This window comes from Sturnus vulgaris, chromosome 3 (genome assembly GCF_052056855.1).
Source record: "Sturnus vulgaris isolate bStuVul1 chromosome 3, bStuVul1.hap1, whole genome shotgun sequence".
Classification (NCBI taxonomy): domain Eukaryota; kingdom Metazoa; phylum Chordata; class Aves; order Passeriformes; family Sturnidae; genus Sturnus; species Sturnus vulgaris.
This window is the reverse complement of record NC_142245.1, coordinates 109335806-109358685: the sequence shown is the minus strand read 5'-3', so window position 1 is coordinate 109358685 and position 22880 is coordinate 109335806. Positions and strand designations below refer to the sequence as shown.

Genomic DNA, 22880 nt, shown 5'->3' with positions numbered 1-22880 from the left:
CTTTTCCTCTGTCCTTATGAGAAGGGGATAATCACAAGTCTAGGGAGGCAGATCTCATTTTCGGGTACAACATCTGGAGTGGCTGAAAGTGGATTTAGCACAGGTCCCTACTTGTGGGGCAGATCTGTGCTCACCCCCCCTTTGCACAGCCCTGGTGTTTGCCCCCTCAGTAATGCTGAATTCAGGGAATTCACCTGAAAAACAGCACCCGTAATGAAAGATTAATTTTGTGAGAGATCAGCAACTGTGAAATGCCCCTATAAGGTTCAAGGCTAGCAAAAGGAGGTAGAATTTGGCTTAGCTTAAATTGCTTTTGAAGTTGTCCCTGTGGACTGTGTCCTTGGAGAGCTGCTTTGGAATCAGCAGCCTCCCTTCCCTCTGGGTTAATGTGTGGGGGTGTGATATGAAGCTGGAAAAGAATAAGAAAGTTGTATGAAAAGGCCCAGTTTTTATTTTTCCCTGTACTATTGTCCATTCATTTCAGTGATGGGCTAGATGCATTAAAGTTTGACATTTTTGGGATAGATTTGATGCTGCTGAAGGATGCTGGAGAATAAGTCAGATCTCTTTTTAATCTAAAAGAACAGGTTCTTTAAGGTTAGTGAGAGACAATGAGGTACACAGGTGGTTAGAGTAGCAGAGATCCCATGATACTTCTTTGGCCCACTAGGAGCTACAAAATTTAATTTTCCTTTTAATATATTCAGATTTTCCCAGATGTGCAGGAGTGAAACTCAGTACAAGACAAGTATGGGTCTTTCTTTTGAAAAGATCTTACCTACAGTCCAACCACCCAGGCGTGAAACAGGTTATGAATCTTAAATTAAGACCATTCCTCCTTGCCCTATCATCTCTTTTCTTATTAATTAGCTTAATTATAATTATCCCTTTTTATAATTTTCACCAAAGAACATCAGAGGATGCTTGCATAGATGTTTCTGTCATTGCAATAAAATGCTAGCAGTAAGAGACCTGCAGCACTGGCGAGGGAGGAGCTGGTTCCCATGGCTAGTGAGCACAACAAACCCATGGCAAATGTTCAGTGTGGCTTTAGCTGCAAGTCCTTTATACTAAGGACTGTCTTTTGCTGCAGATTTCTGTGTCTGCAGACCAAAAGTCAGCATTAGTCTGTCATCACTGGTTTGAAGATAAATTATAACTTTTTTCTTTTTGCCCCCGTCATTCCTTTTTCCTTATTTTTGGACAAATCTTGGTTTCTCACAGTGCCTGTCTTGTTTTTAATCCGAGTGCTGCTTGACCTATTAAATCTGCTGAGAGGAGCTGATACATCAGTGAACACCCACTAAACGACCATCCCTCTGTTACCAGGCTCCTTCCTGAAGAGTACAGCATGACAGAGCTTCATGAAGCCGTGGCTGTGGGCGACTATGATCTGGTGAAAAAGATTTTGAAGGCAGGGCACTGTGACCCAAACCAGAAGGATGCTGACTGGCATGACAGGACCCCCCTGCATTGGGCTGCTGCCAAAGGTAAGGGCACCCCCAGCTCTGTTACCTCTGTGGACATCATAAAAGGTGATGCTGATCACCTGTAATTGTATCTAGGCTGGCAAAGTCTGAGCTTGTATCTGGGAATTTTGTCCCTAATGTGCAAAAAAAGGTTAAATATCCGTTTAAATGGGAACTTTGCCTACAAAATAGTTTATGAGACTGCTGTTGAAGTGGGTTTTAGCTTTTTATCTTCCATCACGCAACAATTTGCAATTTACATGATGTGCACATAGGGAATGGCTGCTTTTCCCCCTTATTTTTCCAAGAGATGACTTTCTGAGTTTATTTCTCAAGCACACCTGTGGGAAAGAGCAAGAAGTCAAACCCACTGTATTTACACCAGGTATTTATCAAACCCAATAGAACAAAATAATAACTGTGTTTTACTTTGCTCTCCCTTTATATCCCAGCTGCCTGAATGAACAATGCAGGACCAGAGCTGTTTGCAGCTCCCATTTGGTCCTTCACCTTCAAAAGTGTCTGGTAAAGTCAAATATCCCTTTGCAGTCCAAAAAAGAGGTGATGCAACAATATATAATGTATAATTGTACACACTGTAAAATGGGAAACTGGACCTCTACTCCTCTATGCTACAGTGTTTGTTGGGATCTCATGTCATTGCATTTGTCTTTGCTCAAAAATCAAGTGTGTGATTTCCTGTTTTACACTTAAGACCATGTTTTTCTTTTGTCCTGATTATTATTAGGCATTTAAACATCAGCAAAGGGGACTGAGCTACTTAACAAAAATGATAGTGAGAAGCTGACAGAGCCTAGATGTGATTTGAAATAGGCTAGCTCAGTCAAGGCAGTGTGAAGTGGTGTAGAAATAATTTTTTTGCTTCTTTAAGAAATTCCACTGGTTAGAAAAATGTGAAGGTGAATGAAAAATGAGTAGTTTCTCTACCTGCTATCCAAAAAACCTTAGTTTTAGTAAAGCTGTTCACAGGTTTTCCCATTCTCAATGTTTAAATTTTATTTGGCAATTGAACTGAAAACCAAAATGAAGCAATGAAATAGCCAATTGCTCAATGACTAATTGAGATGTGCTGTTCAGAAATTAGAAAGCTTTTTGATTTGGTTGTTGTTTTTGTTGTAAATTTCTTCTGGAAACAGTCTAGTTTGGGAGAAAATAGCCAGCATTTCCTATTCACTATCATTTATATGATGAACCAAATAGTCAGGTGGGTGAAATCCGTGGCTGAGGGAATGATGACCAGCCGTGTGTGATCGCCTTCTGCATCCTGAAGGTATAAATTCTAAAGCGTGTTCTCTCGTGGTTTTGCTGCCCGTTGCCAGGGCGGTCGGACCTGGTCAGGCTCCTGGTGGATCACGGTGCCCGGCCCTGCCTGCGGAGCGACGTGGGCTGGACCGCGGCTCACTTCGCTGCCGAGGCGGGCAAGCTGCGGGTGCTCCGCGCCCTCCACTCCCTGCACGCTGCTATGGATGCCGCCGACCTCTTCGGAGACACTCCCCGGAGGCTCGCGGAGATCTACGGACACCAGGAGTGCTCCAAGTTCTTGGAAAAGTGAGTAGTGGTGGCAGGTCCCGCTGCGGCTGCAGTGAAAATTAACTCCACTGCTCCATAGAGGACCAGAACAAACACAGCGTGTTACTTATCTTCCCACCCTAAGCCTGCTAAAGCCCTGACGCACAAGCTGTAGTGGATGAGCAAACACTGGCCTGTCACGGGGAAGCCGTGAGAAGATATTCTTTTATTCCCTTGCCTCCTGCGGTTTCCCTTGGTATGTTTTCAAAATCGTTACGGCTTCCTGACATCATTGTTTTTGTAAGGATGTTGCAGAGCCGTTATTGAGAAACAGAAATGAAAGCAACAGCTGACAAGTGTTAACCCCTTACAGTGGTGAATAGCAAATACACAGGTTGAGTTGTGTAGGAACAGCCCTCAGCAGTTTATATATATATTTAATCATTTGGCTTTTCTTACAGTAAAGAAAAAAGCGAACCTATTTTTTACGTAATCATTGAAAATTAGACCACTTAATAGGATGGTCACGTATTACTTCCAAATTTTGGGAAAATCCTTGTTGTCTTAATTGCTTACTGTTAACACTGTGGCAGCATATGCCATGAGAAATATGCTTTTTAATGGTTCCCTATTACCATTCCTGTTCTTCAGCCATTGGCTCAGCTCATGGGTATTTTCATCCTTGCAGAAGTGTTTCCCTGGATCAGGATGCTTTACTGCAGAGTTTTGAGCTGTGTCCCATCTTGCATCTCTCTAAAGCAGTGGGACAGATCACCAGAGGACCAACTAGCTTGTTCAGTGCAAGCCACAGTCCCAACACTACTTTACTTAAATACACTGCCCATGAAAGCTATACATGCCAGACTGGAGTGCTGAGAGCTCCCAAAAGTGTTTTCTCTTTGGGTTTTTCTGTGACTTTACAGTCCCACCATCATCCTTCACTGGTGTCTATTTTACCACTTCCACATTCTCAAGACTACTTTGATAATATATATCCCATAAATTTTTATAGGTATTTATCCAACTCAAAGTCTCCAGCTTGCCAGTGCAGCATGTGAGCTGCCAAAATCAGGCATGGTGACAGGCAAATATCTGAGGAGGCCAGTGCCTTACGAATGCCACTTTTCATTAATTCATATAAACCCTTCTGTAGGTATTGCTGCCCTTTTGCTGTGCTCCTACAGCTTGTTGGTACCTGCTGAAATGCCCCATGCCCACCTCTGATCTTCACACAGCATGAGAGTCTTTCCATAGGAAAAGACAATCAAACTCTGCAAAATGTCTCTATACAGAGCCCAGAAAACTTTTTAGGGGAGCCACATGCTCTGTTTTCCAAGCTCTGGCTATTATGGAAGCTGCTGATAGCTTTGCATTTTACCTGCCCACACAACACAGAATCACAGAATGACTGGAAGGGGCCTTAAAGTTCATCTCATTCCAACCCCTTGTCATGGACAGGGACCCTTTCCACTAGACCGGGTTGCTCAAAGCCCCATCTGGTGTGATGGAGCTAAACACTGCCAGAATGGGACATCCAGACCATCTTAGAGCTGAAGTCTTTCTGATTTTGGAGCTGACATGCTGTAATCCCTCACTATTCACCACTTTTCTTCCACACAGATGTATCAGCCCTTCTTACCTTCAGACCTTCAGTTAAAAGGCATTTAGGCAATCAGCAGCTCATAATGAAGCTTTGCAAATTAGATTTCTTTGACTGAAGTAGTAAAAGCTCAAGTTGCCAGACCTTTGAGAATGGGGCACTGTCTTCCAGTGGGGATTATCTTTATACTGTTCTCAGCTCTTGGCATATTTAGTTTCTGTACCAGAGCAGGTAAATATTGTCTAACCTAGAGGGTGAAAGTCTGCAGACTTCTGTCCTTGGATGAATAATTTATAGCAATTATTTGCCAGTAATTCCTGCCAAGTCTGTAGCATCTGCTGTGCCCTTGGATGTGCTCCAGAACCATGGGAGTGACCTGACAGTAGGGGTAGGGGAATTGCCTGGATGATGCCAAAGGGCAATGCCCTTGGCAGGCAGAGGTGCCTGGGAGAATGATTGACATCCTGGTCTGAGACACCTTAGTAACAGTCTATGGTGACTCAGGTCAGCTGATGAAGGGCTTTCTGAGGTGAATGTCTCATTTAAGGTGGGAAACTTGTCTTTCAGAACCACATACTGGCCTGACTCACCCCACAGCTGCATGGCTCAGCATGGCTGGGAGATCTAATGACTAGGAAGATGCTTCAAATGGCCAGTCCAGAACATTTTATAAGACACACAAAGCCTGTATGAGCACCTCACGGCCATACCCCAGCCTGTGGGCAGCCAAGAGTTTATCACTGAGACTCAGGAATACTTTTTAAGCCCAGCCACTATAATTTATGACCACAATGGATGCTTTCACCCTCACACACTGGCCTCACTGCCTCACATCAGAAAACTTGGGGTAAACTTGGAGGAATGGTTGTCACTTGTAGTGTCATTTCAATTACTGTCTGCTCCTTCAGATGTGCAGAAGGTTCCAGAGGTGATGTCCAGGGTCAGGCAGTTCCAAAGGGAACTGGGCAGTACTGTGTGTGCTCTCCACCAGACAGAGAATTAAGAGTGTGCTTGCACAAAATGCTGCACAGAGCAGCTCTGCCGTCCACTCAGCAGTGTGTGGGATATAAATATGAGGAACATTTTGTTACACAGCATTCCTGTCAGCTTTGGATATTTGCCTGTCATGCAAAAAGAGAGAAAAGGCAATTTTTAAAACCATCTGAGGGTCTGTACCAAATGCAGCACTGATGTGCATATCTACACAGGCCTATGAGGATCCAGATTCAGCCCCCTCTAGCGCCACCATGACCCTTGCACACTGTTGGTCCCCAGGTGTTGCCAGCTGCATGAACTACCTGCCTACCTGGGCTGGACCACTGAATCGTTCTGAGGACTGCATCCGCATGGAAATATTACATGTATCAACATGGAAATATTATTGACATGCAAATATTAGGAATATTCTGCTGCCAAGTATCAGTACCACTCACTGAGGTTTGCATGAACATGCAAAAGTTAGGAAACAGCTGCTTTCAAAACAGCTGCTTCTGAATAGCAAATGCATATTTTGCATCAGATTTGGTTTGCATGAGAAGGGCTCTGGATGCTGGGAGAGCTGCCAAGAATGGCACAGGGACCCTCAGCCCATGTCTGCTGCCAGCCTCTCTGCAAAGTGCCAGCTCTTGAAACTGTACCAAAGAATCCTGCTATCTAAGGCCAGGGCATATATATACTCATGTGTAAATAAATAAATAAATATGTATGTTTATATTCAAAAGTCTATAGAAAGATATTTCTTGCCCTTGGTAGCAGATACTTAACAGAAGACAATAGGGTAGTTCAGTTGGAGTGACCTACTACTAGTCCTATGGTCTGACCACTTCAGGACTGACCAGAAGTTCAAGCAACTTATGAAGAGCATTTTCCAAATGCCTCTTAAACAGCAGCCATGGGACATCAACCACCACTTTCAAACATAGGCCCTGTGGAGACCTTAAAGCATCTTTCAGTACTTGAAGAGAGCTCACAAGAGAGGGATTTTGGACAAGAGCATGGACAAGGGGGAATGGCTTAGGTAGGTAGGATTACATATATTAGGGATAAATTCTTGACTGTGAGGGTGGTGAGGCTCTGACAAGCTGTGGCTGCACCATCCCTTTAAGTGTTCAAAGCCAAGCTAGGTGAGGCTTTGAGCAACCTGGTCTAGGGGAAGGTGTCCCTGTCCATGGCAGGGAGGTGTGGAATGAGATGATGTCTAGGGTCCCTTCCAACCCAAACCATTCCGTGACTGTATGGTATAGAAAGCCCATGTGATGAGATCCATCAACATGGAACTGCTGGCTTTGCTCCCTGCTCTCAGCTGGAACAGCATTGCACTCATGTGAAAGAAATGCTCTATTACAGAAAAAAAGAATTTTTCCTGATATGGGATAGTGTTTCTGACAGAGATTCTCGAATCCTGAGTGCCTACAAAATCAGAGCCCTGCAGAAGGAGGAAAGGATTTGCCTTCTCTTGAGCAAGATTTACACTTGGAATGTCCATGTCTGGATGCAGGCAGTGCTGGGGCCCAGGGGGGTGTCCCTGTGAGGAGAGGTTGGGGCTGCACGAGGCTGGACACACTGTGGAGTTTTCTCAAGTGTTGCTGGCAGCAGGGTTTTGTGCAGAGCAAGACAAGAACTTCTGACCCTGTATATTGGCCCCTGTGAATGGAGATGTGTGTGTGCTGTGCTCACTCTTGGTTTCTCTCCCAGAGCAGAGGTGGAGAGTAGGAACTACCGCAGGAGAGCTGCACTGAGAAAAATCCCCTTAGACCAGAGAGATGAAGACTGGGAACTCAAGAAAGAAGAACTTCAGAAAAATCCACCATGTTTCTGGGAGAAGTGCACGGCCTCTATTCAAAAGAAAAACAGGAAAAAAAAGGGGAAGCAGTAGTGTGCCCTGCCTGTTTGGTGCCTCCTAGCGCTTGCAAAAGCACTGGCATACCTCAGGTGGATCTGCAGTGTGATATTTAGGTGAATGGAAGAAGCAGATGGCTACAAGAGTGCATCCTTAGAGATATACTGTAAACAATTTCCTTAAGAGCTAGGAGTTCTTCAGCCTCTCTCTGTGTTTCTATATATCTGATCTCAAATTAAAAATAAAAACAACTGAAGAATATGTTTAAATATACCAATACTCTAAATCACTGCAATGTTTAAAGTTACTGCGATGGCAGCAATTACCCATATTCAGGGTAATTACACACGTCAGAGAAAAAAATAGTCTTGATCCTACCTGATTCACAAAAGCATCTTGCACTGTGGTTCTGCTTGCTCTACTGATGTCTGTGGACCTTTGCGTCTTTGCTTCTGTCACTGAGTCAACAAGGAAGCTCTACATGGACTTGCAGCCTCTGGTGATGTCAGTCTCTTTTCTTGGAAGTGGGATATAGTTGCTTCTTCTGGAGGAAGATGAGATGTTAATGTTGATCTTTCACTGGACACATGGGTCCAACAGCCTGAATCTCCCATTCCTGGCTCAGGGAAAGAGAAGATGTGCTCCCTCCTTGCTCCTTTCAGACAGCTGTGATTGCCACGGGTATTGGAGCACTGCCTTTTTTTTAGCATTGCCCCCAGCCATTTTTATGTCTCTGCATATAGGAATGTTCTGCAACGGGTCCTGAGCTATGCTTCTGCTTATCAACACTTTCCACGGTGAAAGCATTTTTTACACTTTCACTTCTAAGTTATAAAATTTGGAATGTGACCCAGAGCAGTTTTCCATACCGTGCCAGCACATTCCCATTGAAATCTGACATCTCCCATGCGTCAGTTTCTCCAAACCAGGCACATCCTGCATCTGTCCCCATGGCCTGGGCAGTGGGGCTGTGCTGATGGACACCCTGTCCCCTGCAGTGCCCCTGAGTGGGGCTGGTGCACAGGGTAGTGACACTAAGCTGGGTGTCACATTCTCAGGGATTTCACAGCAATGGAAGAAGGGATGTGCAGTGTGGTTTGCTGGGGCTGTGGTGGTTTGTGTGGCAACACATGCAAGGTGCTGGGTTTTGCCTGCTGAGTCTTGTGGCATGTGAGGTTGTCAGGGATGATGTTGCAGTGGATGTAGGGAATAAGATGGATTTTCCAGGACTTTGCTGTGAAAGTGGTCAGGACTGTCAGGTACAAGGACAAAGCTCATGAGCAGCAGCAGCAGGGGTAGAAGGGAGGTGTGGCTGTTCCTGTCCTTTCAAGGCCTTTCAGTGGGGAGTTGTGTCCAGAAGAGATGCTTAAGATCTGCCTCTGGACCTGAGCTGGTGACAGAAGTGACCAGCTGAGGTTCTGCTGTGTTCGTGCTGGAACTCTTTCATGTTTCACCTGCTGTGGTGGGTTGACCTTAGGGAGCAGCCAGACACCAACCCAGTGTTCCTTCTGTCTCACACACAGGCAAGGCAGGGGTGAAAGACCGGATGGAAAAACTCAGGGATCGAGACAAAGGCAGGGACATCACTCACCCATTACTGTCGTAGACAAAACAGAGTTGACATGGGGAAAAGAAATATAATTTATTGCCTATTGAAAGTACAGTAGGATGATGAGAAACAAACAAAAAACTAGAACCTGCTGTCTCCACCATCCTTTCATCCAAGGCGCAACTTCACTTTTTCATCCCCAGCTCCTCCAATTTCACCCGCACAGCAGCTCAGGGGAAAGGAAATTGCAGGTGTAGTCAGTTCATAGTGAGTTGTGTCCTCCACTCTCTTCTCATGCGGTTTTCCTCATCCAGAAAAAAATCTGGGTGTTTTCCTGAGCCAGAGTGCACTGGGCTAATCCAGTCTCCTCACCAGGTCAAAGCAGGGCAGGAGAGCCGTCCCACAGAGCAGGGAATCCTGTCCTTGCAGGCAGTGGGGCAGAGAGGACACGCAGGGCTGGCGTGGGAAGGGGGCTCTGCACGCCCTGAGCTCCCCAGGGCTGTTCCTGCCTTGCTGTTTGTGCATCAGTGACCACCTCTGGTGAGTGCCAGGGGTCAGCATGTTCACACAGAGCTCTTGGCCACTGCCAGACAGTGATACAGCCCATAATAGATCACACAGCACAGGGCCACAGCAGAAAGAAAGGTAAACCAAAATAGAGATTAAAACCTGCAGTTAATTTCAGTTGTTTCAATCAGAAATTGCCAGTGCATTTGTGGCAGGTTTGCAGTATTGTTATTACCCTTTTACATGCAGCTCTTGTACCAGGTGAAAATAAATTTGTTATTGACAATAATTAAAATCAAAAAATTACCTAAATGTAATTATAATTGAAAATATTAGTCACATTAATTGAGTTCATAGTATTGGAATGATATATTCTGATCTCAGTGATGACAACATTTGTATCTACAGTTCTTGGAGAGTTGCAGTAGAGATTAAACGACTTATTTTCTAGAATGAAATATTACCATTTTGCATGGGGTCCAGATTTTATTACAGCTCCTAACTCATGCAAACCTTGTGCCTCAGACTTCTTTCTAAGGAAAGAATCCTTAGCAGTGCCTTTTCCAGTTTAGGATTGCTGAAAATCAGAATAAGGGAGTGAAGACCTGGAAAAATGAACTGAAATACTACAATGAGGAATGTCATATGACTGATCTTCTGTGTGACATAAACCATTTCTAAGACCAAACATACAAAGTTAATGCTGTACATCACTAAGAAGGAGAGAATAGATTTCATGGCTCTGATGTGGGCTTCCATGCTGAGGTCCTTCATGGAGTTTGTCTGCATCTTACGCTTGTGTTTCCAGAGAGAAAAGAGAAGGAAAACAGCAGAAAAGATGACTGCCATGAATGAAGCAGCATATCCACAGCCAGCAAAAAAAAAAGAAGGGAAAAAATGTTTATCCATTTTGATATTTGCTTTCCCAAAATTGCCCGGTCTGGTAGAATTGTGGTTGTTGCAGTGCGGTTTATCAGCGATGTTGTAGGCAACGATGCCAATAGCCAAAGCTAAAATCCCTGACCCCAACAAGAGCCACATCACCATTCTGTCAATTTTTACTTTCAGGTAGATGAAGAAGCTGTTCCTGAAATTGGCTATTTTTATGCAATAAAAAACACAAAGACAGGCAGAAAACCACAAATTGCAATGATTAAAAAAGGCTTGAAAAAATACAGCTAGTTGAAGTACGGTATGAACATAAAGGTAATTTGGATAAATTCTTGAGAGAAATGAATATGCCCATGAGATGCACAAAGAGCAAAACCTGGAGCATCCCAGCAGCAGCAAGATCTTCTCATTAGAGTTCAGGGTTTTCTTCTTGACCCAGCCAATGCAAAGCACACAAACCATGAAAGCATTTATCCACATGCCAGCAAATGCCTCCAGGCTGATGATGGCCACAGTTGCGGCCCCAGATGAAGTGACATTGTATTTCTGTGGAGAGTGACAAGCTTCCATGCTGCGAGCTGGGGAGCAGAGCTGTGCTGGCCAAGGGGGCTGTGGCAGCAGTGCCTGAGGCAGGTCGGTGGCTGCTGTTGTTGGAGTGTCAGGGATGACAAGAGGAGCTTTATAGAGCTGCTGCTGGTGCTGCTGCTGCTGCTGCTGCTGGTGCTGGGGGGGGGATTTTGGTGCCTCTGCTGCTGGGAGCAGGGCAGGTGCAGGGATGTAAATGTGCTGGGTATCCCCTTACCCGGGGCCAGTGTCACTCCTGACTATTTGAATGTTGCTTCAGGGGGGCTGTGTTGGGTGACACAAACAGTGGAGATGTTTTTCTGTGGTGGAGAGTGTTGTGCTTTTGAGACTGAGCCCTGTTTCATCAGTGTCAGGCTTTAGGACATGGGTTCTTCTGTCCTTTGGCCATCTAGAATAATTATGCAGAGCCCTGGCTGTGCTCAGTGGAGAATAGTCAGGGCAGTCACTGTCTCTTTTAATTTCAGATTCTGGGAGCTGCAAAGTTCAACCCGGGTGCAAGGAAACTAGGTAATTTTGACCCTTCACAGGCATTGAAATCCATGTTAGTTTTACCAATGTCATTGCCTTAAGAGTAAGTGAAGAGCCACATAGTGGGGCAGGTGATGGAAGAGATGGAAAGTAAAGCTGTAATTTTTTTCAGGGATATGGTGAAGTATATGGAGGAAAAAGGGAAACAATCGGGACAAGTCTCTGTGCCAAGTTTCCGATCTCATCTTCTGAGAAAGCAAAGGCTTTTAAGGATGGCACCATGCTAAGGTTCTTGCCTACTGCAATGCCCTAAAACTTCCAAGTTAATTTACATCCTGAAAGCTGTGAGGTTTTTAACAGGTAAGTTGAGTAAAGCTCTGTAGGGCATGGGCTGCCCATGCACTTTGGGTAAGTGCAGGAGCTGTCCCATTTGGCCTTGCACATCAGAACCACTGTAACCAAGGAGATCCCATCTGATGCTGTGGTGGAACCAGGAAAAATGGAAGTCCAACAAACAGTTCTATGGCTACAGGAAATGAACCACCAGCATTTTCACTCGTCAGAATGATGATAGCCAGGCTTTGTGTGGGATGTAAGTGCCAGCAGTATGTTACGTGAATATTCTTATCACATCCACCTAATTGCATTTTTTTTTTGGCAATCCTAAAGACTTGGAATGTGACCCAGAGCAGTTTTCCATACTGTGCCAGAACTGGGCAGCCATTCCCATTGAAATCTGACATCTCCCATGCATCAGTTTCTCCAAGCCAGGCACATCCTGAAATCCTGCATCTGTCCCCATGGCCTGGGCAGTGGGGCTATGCTGATGGACACCCTGTCCCCTGCAGTGCCCCTGAGTGGGGCTGGTGCACAGGGTAGTGACACTAAGCTGGGTGTCACATTCTCAGGGATTTCACAGCAATGGAAGAAGGGATGTGCAGTGTGGTTTGCTGGGGCTGTGGTGGTTTGTGTGGTAACACATGCAAGGTGCTGGGTTTTGCCTGCTGAGTCTTGTGGCATGTGAGGTTGTCAGGGATGATGTTGCAGTGGATGTAGGGAATAAGATGGATTTTCCAGGACTTTGCTGTGAAAGTGGTCAGGACTGTCAGGTACAAGGACAAAGCTCATGAGCAGCAGCAGCAGGGGTAGAAGGGAGGTGTGGTTGTTCCTGTCCTTTCAAGGCCTTTCAGTGGGGAGTTGGGTCCAGAAGAGATGCATAAGATCTGCCTCTGGATCTGAGCTGGTGACAGAAGTGACCAGCTGAGGTTCTGCTGTGTTCGTGCTGGAACTATTTCATGTTTCACCTGCTGTGGTGGGTTGACCTTAGGGAGCAGCCAGACACCAACCCAGTGTTCCTTCTGTCTCACACACAGGCAAGGCAGGGGTGAAAGACCGGATGGAAAAACTCAGGGATCGAGATAAAGGCAGGGACATCACTCACCCATTACTGTCGTAGACAAAACAGAGTTGACATGGGGAAAAGAAATATAATTTATTGCCTATTGAAAGTACAGTAGGATGATGAGAAACAAACAAAAAACTAGAACCTGCTGCCTCCACCATCCTTTCATCCCAGACTCCACATCGCTACTTGTCTTGATTTAATTTAATTTCCCCCCCCCAAAATGCCTTCATTTAATTTGAATTTTCTGACCAACGCGCCAAATAATGTCAAGGTTTTGATTTGCCAATTTAAATATATTCATTTTCTGTTGTGAGACAGAACCATGAGCAGAAGCAAGGCAGGCCTAAAACTTAAAAGGGTATAAAAAAGAAATTCATGAACTTAACAGAGAAAAAAAAAAAAAAAAACCCAACAAATTTAGAATAAGATTTTCAGACCACTCCTTCCTTCCCTCTCTCAACCTTCATAACAACAATACAAACATACAAAAAACTACTTCAGTCAGTTCCTGACTCAAATAGTCCTTTTTCAGTTCACTTCGGAGAGAGAAGTTTCCTCTTGTGAGGCTATAGGGATTTTTCTCCACAAGGAGGGGAAAAAGCCAGTCCTCTTGTGGTTTCATTTTCACAATTTGCATCTGCAATCGTGGCACTCCTCCCAACTCCACAGCCTTCCCAAAACTGTACATGTGGCCCATGTCTGTCTCATGGGGTATTACTTTTAAGAATGAAATGTTCCAAAGCAAAGGTTCTCTTCATCTCTTTTCTCTCTGTTCATGCTTCATCCTCAGAAAACAGAGATCCCCTTCTTTCCTCGGGACAAAAGATTCTCAACAGAGGTGGTTTTTGGTGAAATGATCTATCAAATGGAACATCTCCAACCTCCCATGTCTTTCTCCATGGTTTATAGGAATATTCAGTACATCAGTTCATCCCTACAATCTTACAAATGGACATTTCAGCCATCTTCATAGCATCTCCTCATTCTCCTTCCATCTAAAAAAATTAGCTCTTCCTTCACTGACTTCAGAATATCTCCTTTTTCCCTTTCACTCTGGGGAGGATTGAAAAGTCTGCAGGTCTTATCTGAGAATTGAAAGTGTTAAGATTTTGAACAGGAAAAAGAAAAAAAACAAGGCTACAATGTTGGAGCTTTGCCAGGATCTCTGAACCCGGCCACACTGGAAAAGGGGGCGGAAAAAGCGGCTGGGATTGTAAATTAGCCTGAGTCTCCCTGGCCACTGTCCATGGCCACCCCTCCTCTCTGCCGGGCCATGCCAGCTCCCCAGACAGTGGACCCGGCTCTGCCCTGCCAGGCCTGCAGCCCTGCAGTGGGACCAGGCCGGGCCCTGTCACCTGCACTGCCGCCCGAAAGAAAAGAAGACTCAGTTCCAGGTTACCTCCTTCAAAATGTGTGTTCACGGAGCGAACTAACTTTCTCTAATTGGCTGTTGAGGCTGTCAATAACTAAACCAGCCCTCAATTTGGTCCCAATCAATCCACAGAGGAAGCCCCCAAAGAGAGAACTTCTCTCTGAGTTTCTTCTTCACAGGTGAAACCAGCACAATCCTACATCCCCAGCTCCTCCAATTCCACTCCCATAGCAGCACAAGGGGAAGTAGAATAGGGGTTGCAGTCACCTCTTAACAAGTTGTCTTTTCCATTTCTTCCTCCTAATCTGTTTTCCTGATGGAGAGCAAAGCCTGTTACCTGGATGTTTTCCTGAGCTAGAGTGCACTGGGCTAATCCAATCTCCTCACCAGGTCAAAGCAGGCCAGGAGAGCAGTCCCACAGAGCAGGGAATCCTGTCCTTGCAGGCAGTGGGGCAGAGAGGACACGCAGGGCTGGCGTGGGAAGGGGGCTCTGCACGCCCTGAGCTCCCCAGGGCTGTTCCTGCCTTGCTGTTTGTGCATCAGTGACCACCTCTGGTGAGTGCCAGGGGTCAGCATGTTCACACAGAGCTCTTGGCCACTGCCAGACAGTGATACAGCCCATAATAGATCACACAGCACAGGGCCACAGCAGAAAGAAGGGCAAACCAACACAGAGATAAACCTGTTGTTTCATTCAGTCAATTCAATCAGTGAAAATCAAAACGTTTGAGGCAGGTTTGCAGTATTGCTATTCCTTCCTTTGCACCCAGTGTGTGTACCAGTGTTGCATATTTTTCTCTTACATTAAGAGAATAGAAATTTGGCAGAAAATAAAGCCCTTGCTGGTCCTCAGAGATCAAAGAGTCTTGGTGCAGCTCAGCTTGATTTCAGATTATTGCAAATTCATCATGTAAGTCTTGTCATGTTCAATAAGATCTCTGAAATCACAGAATCACAGACTCACAGAATCAAAAAGTCACACAGAATGCATTTTATTGTAGAAATACAAATTTGGAATTGCCACTAATAAATACACTCACTGGATTATCTCTAAATGTATGCAAAAAAAAAAAGCACTGAGTAGTTCAGTAAGCTCAACTTTACCATTGGTTAGACCTATAAACAGAATTTCACCAGGGTACAATATGAAATAATCAAAGAAAAAGTCCTAAAAAACATGTGTACCCTGCTTTGTGGAGGGGAGCAAAGCAATCCTGATGCCCTGTCTGCACATTGGGGTCATATTCTCGTCCACTGCCAGGGAGGATTTCAAATGCCAAATCTATACTTTTGCGAGAAATGCAGCTGAGGCTGCAGTTCCAAATCCCCTATTGCTGCCAAGGTAAATGGTGGTGGGCAGACAGCTGATCTGAAAATAAGGGATACCAAGGGATCTGATTGCAAAGGCTATGAGTCTTGGGCAGGGACTGAACACTTAATTAGCATCACTCCCTCTTCCACTGGGCTCAGGCAGAGCTAAAGGGGTTATCTGCCTCATAATCCATCATCCCACCAGCAGACTCCCATGCCCACATTAAACCCTTCACCATGCAAGGAGGTTAGGGACCATAGTTACAATCCTACAATTATTATTAACAAAGTCATTTAGCCCTACAATCAGGGCTAAATGACTTTGTAAATAACAAAAATATATCTCAAAGATATAGCTAAATCCAAATACAGTAATAATGTATTTAACCCACAAGTATTTAGCACAGTAGATTGAGTGACATTTTCTTAACTTAGATGTTAAGAGTCAACATCAGTATCATCTACACTGCCTGAAGAGCTGCATTAGAAATTAAATTACTTTCTTTCTACAGTGAAAGATCAACAATTTGCATGGCTCCAGGTTTTATCACAGTTCCTACTTCATGAGAAACTCACACTTCACACAGGAGAGAATCTTTAACAGTGCCTTTTCCAGCTTGGGATTGCTGAAAATCAGAATAAGGGAATGAACACCTGGATAAATATACAGATATAAGGATATAAAAAGTGTCACGATATTGTTATTCGTCATTATATAAATTATTGTCAAGACCAGACAGGCAAAGTTGATGCTGTACATCACTAAGAAGGAGAGAATAGATTTCATGGCTTTGATGTGGGCTTCCATGCTGAGGTCCTTCATGGAGTTTGTCTGCATTGTACATTTGTGTCTCCAGAGAGAAAAGAGAAGGGAAACAGCAGAAAAGATGACTGCCATGAATGAAGCAGCATATCCAAAGCCAATGAGAAAAAAAGAGGCCGAAAAATGTTTATCCATTCTGATACTTGCTTCCCAAAAATTTCCGAGGCAGGTGAAATTGAGGTCCTTAGACTGCACAGTACTGTAGAGGTCATAGGTAACGATGCCAATAGCCAAGGCTAAAATCCCAGACCCCAACAAGAGCCAAGGCACAATCCTGTCAATTTTTGCTTTCAGGTAAATGAAGAAGCTGTTCCTGAAATTGGCAATTTTTATGCAATAAAAAAAACAAAGACAGGCTGAAACCCACAAGTTAGAATAATTAAAAACGGCTGCAAAAGATGCAAGCAATGTTATTATGGCATGAACATAAAGGTAATCGGGATAAATTATATGAAGGAAGCTGTATACCCATGAGAAGCACAAAAAGGAAATCCTGGAGCATCCCAGCAGCAGCAAGATCTTCTCATTAGAGTTCAGGGTTTTCTTCTTGACCCAGCCAATGCAAAGCACACAAACCATGAAAGCATTTATCCACATGCCAGCAAATGCCTCCAGGCTGATGATGGCCAAAATTGTGGCCCCAGATGGAGTGATATTGGGTTGCTGTGGAGAGTGACAAGCTTTCATGCTGCGAGCTGGGGAGCAGAGCTGTGCTGGCCAAGGGGGCTGTGGCAGCAGTGCCTGAGGCAGGTCAGTGGCTGCTGTTGGTGGAGTGAGTGTCAGGGATGGCAAGAGGAGCTTTATAGAGCTGCTGCTGCTGCTGCTGCTGCTGGTGCTGCTGGTGCTGGTGCTGGGGGGGGATTTTGGTGCCGCTGTTGCTGGGAGCAGGGCAGGTGCAGGGATGTAAATGTGCTGGGTATCCCCTTACCCGGGGCCAGTGTCACTCCTGACTATTTGAATGTTGCTTCAGGGGGGCTGTGTTGGGTGACACAAACAGTGGAGATGTTTTTCTGCGGTGGAGAGTGTTGTCCTTTTGAGACTGAGCCCTGTTTGATCAGTGTCAGGTTTTCAGGATTTGGGTGCTTGTATCCCTTGGTCACATAAAATGACTTGTTAGTTTTGGATGTATTCACTAGAAACTGTTACTTGTTGTGCTAATTTGTGATATTGGTGGAGGACAGAGGACTTAATGAAGAAAGTTTTCATTTCCTGATATTCTTGTTCTCTGCCTTATGCTTTGATGGGATTTTCCTCTGGTTTTCCTGACTGAAGGGATGACATGGTTTAGGATTGTATTTGTTTTCTTGTCTCTTCTTCTCTCCCTGTTGGGAGAATTGGAAATTATTTCTATTACAACAGGTCTGAAGATGAATCGTCTGTGCTGGGTCTGTACTTGTACAGGGGCCTGATTTGAAAATTTTATTTCAGCAGGACCATACTGTGCCTGGAGTTTGGGCTCAGCACAACGTGAGGAATCAGGTGCCTTAAAAAAAGGTATAAAATCAGGATCTGCAATGCAGGGGTTTAAATCAGAGTGTGGATAAGGTACTTGATATATGGGTCTGCTCCTGCTTCCTATCAATCCCCTCCAGCATCTCAAGAAGTACCAGACTGTATCTATCAGCCCATGTGCATATTTCAGATGCCCTTGTGTCACTCAGGTGGCCGCAGACCCTGGCATTTATGCATCTGGATGGACACACAGCTGTATTGGGATCTGAGTCCCACTGCACACAGACTGAACTGTTTCTATCAGAGCTTGATTAAGGCCAAGATTCTTCTATCTCCATCATCTGTTTCCTTCTCCTTTTATGACATGGGGAGTCCTAAATGATACATGAAGCTGACAGAGTGCAGCAGCTCATCTGTGTGAAACTGCTGGCTTTGCTCCCTGCTCTCAGCTGGAACAGCATTGCACTGATGGGACAGAGCTACTGTATTTAAAAAAAAAAAAAAAAACAAAAAAACCCAACAACAACAACAACAACAAAAAAAAACAAAAAAAAAAAACCCCAAAAAACAAACAAACAAAAAAAACCAAAAAAACCAACCAACCAACAAACAAACAAACAAAAAACCAAAAAACAAAAAACAAAACCAAAAAAACCCCAAATCCTGATACTGGATGGTGCTTCTGACAGAGATTCCTGAATCCTGAGTGCCTACAAAATCAGAGCCGTGTGGGAGGAGAAAAGGGTTTGCCTTCTCTTGGGCAAGATTTACACTTGGAATGTCCATGTCTGGATGCAGGCAGTGCTGGGGCCCAGAGGGGTCCCTGTGAGGAGAGGTTGGGGCTGCACGAGGCTGGACACACTGTGGAGTTTCCTCAAGTGTTGCTGGCAGCAGGGTTTTGGGCAGGCCAAGACAAAAACCTCTGACCTGTAGATGGGCCCCTGTGAGTGCAGCTGTGTGTGTGCTGGACTGTGCTATTGAGGTGGAGAGCAGGAACTGGCACAGGACAGTCCCAGTGAGAAGAATGCTCTTAGACCAGAGAGATGAGGATTGGGAACTCCAGAAGGAAGAGCTTGAGAGAAACCTGCTGTGTTTTCTGGAGAACAGCACAAGCTCTGCTCAGAAGAGAAATGGAACACAAAGGGGAAGCAGTAGTGTGTCGTGTGTCTTTGGTAGCCTCTGGTGGTGCCTCTGTCTGTTTTTGGCAGTGGGGTTGTGGTGGTGCTTCCCCCTCCCCTTTCCAGGCTGTGATTTGAGAAATTCTCCTTAGGCCTCGGCCTTGATGAGCAGCACGTGGGCCCGGCTCCTCTTGAGCTTTTCAGAGCTATCAGAACAGCACAAGTGTCTGCTCCCAGGAACTGCTGCTACCTAATGGCATCCTGGGCTTTCTATGAACAACCTAAAAATTACTTTTTTTTTTTTTTTTCTTTTTTTGCCTGAATGGCTTAACATTCTGGTTCTCACACTTTGAAGGAAAGAGTGTGGAACTGAAGTGCAGCCAGGATGAAACGTTGTTGTGATTAAAGCCCAGTTTCTTGCGGCCCTCTAAACAAAAATGAGGGTCCAAAATGAGACCCTTTGAGCTCTCCTGGACCCTAGCAGGCTGTGACCAGTGGGGCCTGTCACAGCTGGGAGCTCTCAAGTTTGCTGTACTCAGAGAATCCCCAAAGAAGAACCCATCCAGGGCCAATCCCCCCACTCCTCGAGGCTCAAGCCTTGACCTGGTGATGAGAGGAAAAGGCATCCAAAGGGAATATTTCACTGCCTTTGAAGGGAATTTTTCACAGGTCCCTTGCACTGACTCTTTCTGTCTGTGTGCATACACATGTAATTATGCTTTGGCTAATATGGGAAAAATGCTGCTCTCTTAGGTGTTTAAGTATCTTAGATATTTAAGTAAGTTAGGCCTGTAAATAAGTTTAATATAAGGCTAAAAGCCAAGTGAAATGCTGTTAAGTGATATTCCTTTGCTAAATTGTTTCGTTTAAGATGTAAGTTAAGGTTTCTTGATTTCTGTTAAGCTTTGAGGCCGTATTCCTTTTTATCTTTTCCCTTTCTGTCATTTTGTCACACGTACCTAAACACGCATGCACACACACACACACAGACAGTCCTTGGTTCATTTCTGTTTTGATTGATGGTTTTTTTTTTTCAGGTTTTTTATCTCTTGATGTGCCTTTACTATCTAGTAAGTAGCAGAGTGAATCTTGCCAACAAAAGTCGTCATGTACATGCTTAGTATTAAATATGTTTTTTAGTGACACACTTGCCAGTGATTTTTGAAGTGAGCTCAAACACTAATTTGTAACAAGGCTGTAGCTGTTTCTTCTGCCTGAAGGGGAGATGTTGATGTTGGACTTTCTCTGGACACGTGGGTCTAACAGGCTCTAACTCCCATTCCTGCTCCAGCAGAAGGGAACAGGTGCTCATCACTTTTTTCATGTCTCTGTGACTTCCAGGAGTGTTGGAGCTCTGCCTTGCTTTCAGAGGTGTCCCCAGCCCCTTTTTTGTCTGTGCTCAGGGGAATGCTGTCTCCAGAAAATCTTGAGCATTAGCTGCTCCCTCATCTGAGAGAGGCATCAGATGTTTGGACTCCACCCCTGGCAGATTATTTTCCTCCTGGGAGAAGAGCAGACCAAGCAAACCCTGCCAAGAATGGATGGAAAATGCACCATTGGCACAAGGCATAGTGTAAGATGTCCCTGTGTGCCTGAGCTGGTGACAGAAATGAACAAATCAGTTCTGCTCTGGTTCATGTTGGAATTATTTCATGTTCAGAGAATGGGCTGTGGTTTGTTGTGCTTGGGCAAGTGCCATGACCAAACCCAGCTGCTCCTTCATTCCTGCTCCACAATAGGCCAGTGGTGGAATAGAAGGTGTTACTGTCATGGAGAAAACAGACTCAAGTTGAGAATAATGAATTTTGTTTATTAGCTATTGATATTGGAGTAGCATAATGTGGAACACACACAAAATTAGAACCCTTTGCCTTCCCCTCTTCATCTTCACAAATCAGAATTTACTCTTTTTTTTCCAGGCTTTTCCACCTCCTCTGCCACAGTGGCATGGAGAGATGGGCAATGAAGGTTACAGTCAGTCCATAACAAGTTGTCTCTTCCAGTCCATCCTTTTCAGGCTCTCTTCCCTGCTCAAGTGTGGATCCCATCCATGGGCTGCAATCCTTTAGGATCAGGCAGCTCCGCCATGGGGTCTCCATAGGCTTCAGTCTTTCAAGTTGTACCCACCCCACCCAGTGTTACAAGTGATAATATTGCAAAAAACAGAGACACAGCAGAAAGAAATGTAAATCCCAAATACAAATGAACCTTAGGCTGAGTTCAGTCATTTTTCAATCAGCAAATGCCAAAGCATTTGAGGAAGGTTTGCAGTACTGTTATTGCCTATTAGCATCCAGCTGATGTACCAGGTCTAAATGAAATTGATATTGACAAGAATTGAAGTCAAAGAATTACCTAAATGAATTATCTAAATTACCTAAATGAACTGTTCAAAATAATCTAGGTCCTACTGATTTGGTTCAAAGAACTTGAAAAATTTTTTCTTAACTTCAGCGGTAAAGAGAGAATATCTGCATCATCTACCTGGAGATTTCCATTAGATATGAATTGACTTATGTCTTCTAATGAAATAGCAATATTTTTCCGGGGCTCCAGCTTTTATTAGAGTTCCTACCTCATGCAAACCTTGCACTTGACACAGGATAGAATCCTTATGAGTGCCTGTTCCAGCTTAGGATTGCTAAAAATCAGAATAAGGGAATGAACTCCTGGAAAAGCATACAGGAACACAAAAATTAGAAAAGCCACGTGATTTTCCTTCTTCCTTGCATAAATCAGTGTCAAAATAAAAAATACAAAGTTGATGCTGTACATCACTAAGAAGGAGAGAATAGATTTCATGGCTTTGATGTGGGCATCCATGCTGAGGTCCTTCATGGAGTTTGTCTGCATCTTGCATTTGTGTTTCCAGAGAGAAAAGAGAAGGAAGACAGCAGAAAAGACAACTGCTGTGAATGAAGTGGAATACACAAATCCTATGACAAAAACAATAGGCAGTAAATGTTCATCCACTCTGATAATGTGTTTCAGATAATATCCTTGACTGCTGTAATTGCGATTGTTACACTGTGTTTCATTAGAGATGTGGTAGACAAGAATGCTGAAAATAAAGGCCAAAAGCAGAGATCCTAACAGGAGCCATGGCACAATCTTGTCAATTTTTACTTTCAGGTAGATGAAGAAGCTGTTCCTGAAATTGGCAATTTTTATACAGTAAAAACTACAAAGACAGGCTGACATCCATATGTGTGAACAATCGAAAAAGCTTTGAATAGCTGCAAGAGATTCAAGTAGGAGAGGAACACAAAAGCAATAGGGATGTATGATTAAAAGAAAAGAATATACCCATGAGATGCCTAAATACCAAAACCTGGAGCATCCCAGCAACAGCAAGATCTTCTCATTAGAGTTCAGGGTTTTCTTCTTGACCCAGCCAATGCAAAGCACACAAACCATGAAAGCATTTATCCACATGCCAGCAAATACCTCCAGGCTGATGATGGCCACAGTTGTGTCCCCATATGTAGTGACATTGGACTGCTGTGGAGAGTGACAAGCTTCCATGCTGCGAGCTGGGGAGCAGAGCTGTGCTGGCCAAGGGGGCTGTGGCAGCAGTGCCTGAGGCAGGTCAGTGGCTGCTGTTGGTGGAGTGTCAGGGATGGCAAGAGGAGCTTTATAGAGCTGCTGCTGCTGGTGCTGCTGCTGGTGCTGCTGCTGGTGCTGGTGCTGGGGGGGATTTTGGTGCCGCTGTTGCTGGGAGCAGGGCAGGTGCAGGGATGTAAATGTGCTGGGTATCCCCTTACCCGGGGCCAGTGTCACTCCTGACTATTTGAATGTTGCTTCAGGGGGGCTGTGTTGGGTGACACAAACAGTGGAGATGTTTTTCTGTGGTGGAGAGTGTTGTGCTTTTGAGACTGAGCCCTGTTTGATCAGTGTCAGGCTTTAGGACATGGGTGCTTGTGGCCCTTGGTCACCTACAATGACTTGTTAGATTTGGATA

The 22880-nt window shown here is 44.6% G+C and overlaps 4 protein-coding genes across 4 annotated transcripts in view; 1 reads left to right on the top strand and 3 right to left on the bottom strand.

Annotated features, from left to right (window-relative positions):
• ANKRD66 (ankyrin repeat domain 66) overlaps positions 1-22880 on the top strand; it is a 50678-nt gene that overhangs the window by 392 nt on the left and 27406 nt on the right. The window contains exons 2-4 of the mRNA XM_088162506.1: positions 1330-1490; positions 2810-3038; positions 7294-8119. Coding sequence (XP_088018632.1) covers positions 1330-1490; positions 2810-3038; positions 7294-7474 — 571 coding nt within the window. The 3' untranslated portion in view covers positions 7475-8119. The remainder of the gene's footprint in view (positions 1-1329; positions 1491-2809; positions 3039-7293; positions 8120-22880) is intronic.
• Positions 9993-10955, bottom strand: LOC106851132 (taste receptor type 2 member 2-like). The gene has a single exon (XM_014872887.2). The coding sequence runs from the start codon at positions 10953-10955 to the stop codon at positions 9993-9995; it is 963 nt and encodes a 320-aa protein (XP_014728373.2).
• On the bottom strand, positions 16083-17036 carry LOC106851133 (taste receptor type 2 member 7-like). The gene has a single exon (XM_014872888.2). It carries the CDS (start codon positions 17034-17036, stop codon positions 16083-16085), a length of 954 nt encoding a protein of 317 aa, XP_014728374.2.
• LOC148224530 (taste receptor type 2 member 2-like) lies at positions 21491-22444 on the bottom strand. Its single transcript, XM_088162848.1, has one exon. It carries the CDS (start codon positions 22442-22444, stop codon positions 21491-21493), a length of 954 nt encoding a protein of 317 aa, XP_088018974.1.

Coding starts and splice junctions, on each gene's coding strand:
- LOC106851133 (XM_014872888.2), bottom strand. CDS start 17,036: ATGAAAGCTTGTCACTCTCCACAGCAACCCAATATCACTCCATCTGGG.
- LOC148224530 (XM_088162848.1), bottom strand. CDS start 22,444: ATGGAAGCTTGTCACTCTCCACAGCAGTCCAATGTCACTACATATGGG.
- LOC106851132 (XM_014872887.2), bottom strand. CDS start 10,955: ATGGAAGCTTGTCACTCTCCACAGAAATACAATGTCACTTCATCTGGG.